Source organism: Brugia malayi, assembly GCF_000002995.4.
Source record: "Brugia malayi strain FR3 genome assembly, contig: Bm_v4_ChrX_scaffold_001, whole genome shotgun sequence".
In the NCBI taxonomy this organism is placed as follows: domain Eukaryota; kingdom Metazoa; phylum Nematoda; class Chromadorea; order Rhabditida; family Onchocercidae; genus Brugia; species Brugia malayi.
Window position 1 is genome coordinate 22,616,236 of NW_025062479.1, and position 2,624 is coordinate 22,618,859.

The following is a 2,624-nucleotide window of genomic DNA, read 5'->3' on the forward strand; positions in this document are numbered from 1 at the left end:
CTAAAAAAAACAATTTCGGCCACATTGTCCAGTTAACAAAATAGTTTCTGAGCGTTGAACAATAAAAAATAAAAATGGTTGATCAGCAGTGAATGTTATACAATTTTCACATGTAATATCAGTGGATTTAAATTCAGATATTGCATCAGTTTCCACTCCTTTTTCATTCATCTGTAAAATTTTAATGGTAAAAGCAAAAATATATAGATAGTAAAATAACTATCTCTTTGATTTTTAAAATTACTTTAAAAAAAAGGTAATTAAAATAAAAATTACTTTAAATTGTCTTTTAAAAAAATTTTCTTTTTTCGTTCATCTGTAAAATTTTAATGGTAAAAGCAAAAATGAAAAAATTGTAAAATAGCTATATTTTTTGAAAAGCTAATTAAAATAAAAAATACTTTAAATTGTCTTTTAAAAAAATTTTCTTTTTTCGTTCATCTGTAAAATTTTAATGGTAAAAGCAAAAATATATAGATAGTAAAATAACTATCTCTTTGATTTTTAAAATTACTTTAAAAAAGTTAATTAAAATAAAAATTACTTTAAATTATTTTTTTTAAAAAAAAGAAATAATATTTATGGTTAAACCTGAAATGTTGCTTTATGTATAATATTGGTAATAGAGATTGGACCATCACTAATTCCTTTGAAGTTAGCATTTTCATTAAAAATATCCGCAATGCCAAGTTTTCTTAACATATCTTCCATGTTTATTTCTTGTTCCAATTCAAACATTGGTAATGTTAACTTAAAAAAAAAATAAATAAATAAGTAAAAATGAAAACAAATTTAATTTGTATTTTATTCTAAAAAATTATTTACTAATTTTTGCAAAAATTGAAATAGAGCAGTTTTAATTATAAAGTAAAATATATTTATAACAATTAAAAAGATTCATTTTTAGTTTAAATTATTTGATTTAAATTTATTCTAGTTCTACCAGAGTGTTTGCTTTATAAACACTCATTTTGATAATTTAAAATTAATCATAGCGGACTAAAAGATAAACAATGAATGAAGGATTATTTGCTTATTAGAACAACAAATCATTTTTTAAATTTTCTTCAAAAATAATTTATATTAATTTAATTTTGTTTTTTTTTTTTTAAAAAAAAAAAAGAATTTTACAAATTTACCATAATTTTAGCTGGTACAGAATGTTTGATGTAATAATTTAAATTTTTTCCTGTCATCTTTTTGCGAACATTTTGTAAATCGAAGCGAATTCTTGGAAGTATAATTATCATTTCTATTTCTTTATTAATAAATGGAAGTTTAACAATTCGAACAAAAAAATCTTCATAATATGATAATTCTTCTACTAATAGCATCATTGGTACCTAAAAAAATAGAAAATAAAATGATGGATGAGAGTAATTCATTTAATATGATAATTAATTTAAAAAATAAATAAATAAACAATTAATTAAAAAAAAAAGAAATTTTAATTATAATATTAAAGGAAATAATAATTACACTATGCTGATTATTGTGAGAAATATGAAATGTTTTTTTCAAAGTTTTTCCACTAAAAAATTGCTTCTTCCAAAGAGCATTGAAATAAATTGTATTCAGTAGCAGCATTTTAGTTTCTGAATTAATTTTTGCCGTTACCATAAGTTTTGTTATTCTATTGTTTGTATGCTTTGAAGCCCAACTATTAATTTCCTAAAAAGAAAAAAAAAAAAAAAAATTATATTATTATCATTTGCAATCACACAGTTCAAATAAATTAAAAAAAATTTTTAAGTCAATAAGTTAATTTATCAAAATTTTTAAGTCAATAAGTTAATTTATCAAAATTTTCAAATCAATAAGTTAATTTATCAAAATTTTTAAACCAATAAGTTAATTTATCAAAATTTTTAAATCAATAAGTTAATTTATCAAATTAAATTCTTAAAATATTAGTAATTAAAATTAATAATTCTAAAAATTGATCCCTTATCATTAATCATTGATTATACCTGAGTAAGTTGACCAATTTGTTCATCATTAAATTTGTATAATCTTTCACTGAAATAAAATTGAAGCAAATAAAGAAAGCTTGGCTTAATGGAAAATTCCTGTCGTACATATAAACGATTTGCTATATTCAATATATAATTGTTACTCTTTTTATCACCGAGATTTTTCAATAAATTACGAATTGTTTCTGAAAGATTGAAATTAATTAAATATTTTCTTCCATTGTTTACTAAAAAATTAAAATTAATTTAAATATTTTTTTCCACTGTTTCTCAAATATTGAAATTATTTACTTTTTTTCCGCTCTTTCTGAAAAATTAAAATCAATTAAATATTTTCCTCCATTGTTTACTAAAAAATTAAAAATAATTTAAATATTTTTTCCATTGTTTCTAAAATATTGAAATTATTTAAATATTTTCTTTCACTGTTTACTGAAAAAATAAAATTAATTAAGTAATGTTTTCCATTGCTTCTGAAATATTGAAATTATTTATTTTTTTCCATTGCTTCTGAAAAATTAAAATTGATCAAATATTTTCTTTCGTTGCTTCTGAAAAATTAAAATTAATTAAATATCATTGTTATTTATTAATGAAATTTATCAATTAAAACATCTATCAATTGTTAACAACAAGTAAAATATATTATTA

The 2,624-nt window shown here is 19.1% G+C and overlaps 1 protein-coding gene across 2 annotated transcripts; it reads right to left on the bottom strand.

Moving 5' to 3' along the window:
• On the bottom strand, positions 1-2,156 carry Bm1151 (the record flags this gene model as incomplete). 2 transcript variants are annotated; one of them, XM_043075800.1, is made up of 5 exons in its annotated part: positions 1-171; positions 592-750; positions 1,140-1,343; positions 1,480-1,671; positions 1,971-2,156. In XM_043075800.1, coding segments are annotated over 5 exons (912 nt in total), but the record flags the coding sequence as incomplete, so codon positions are not given. The 2 variants fall into 2 exon arrangements, with proteins under 2 accessions (XP_042931734.1, XP_001893360.1); XM_001893325.1 differs by lacking the exons at positions 1,480-1,671; positions 1,971-2,156 and having other exon boundaries at positions 1,140-1,337.
• Positions 2,157-2,624: the final 468 nt, after the last annotated feature.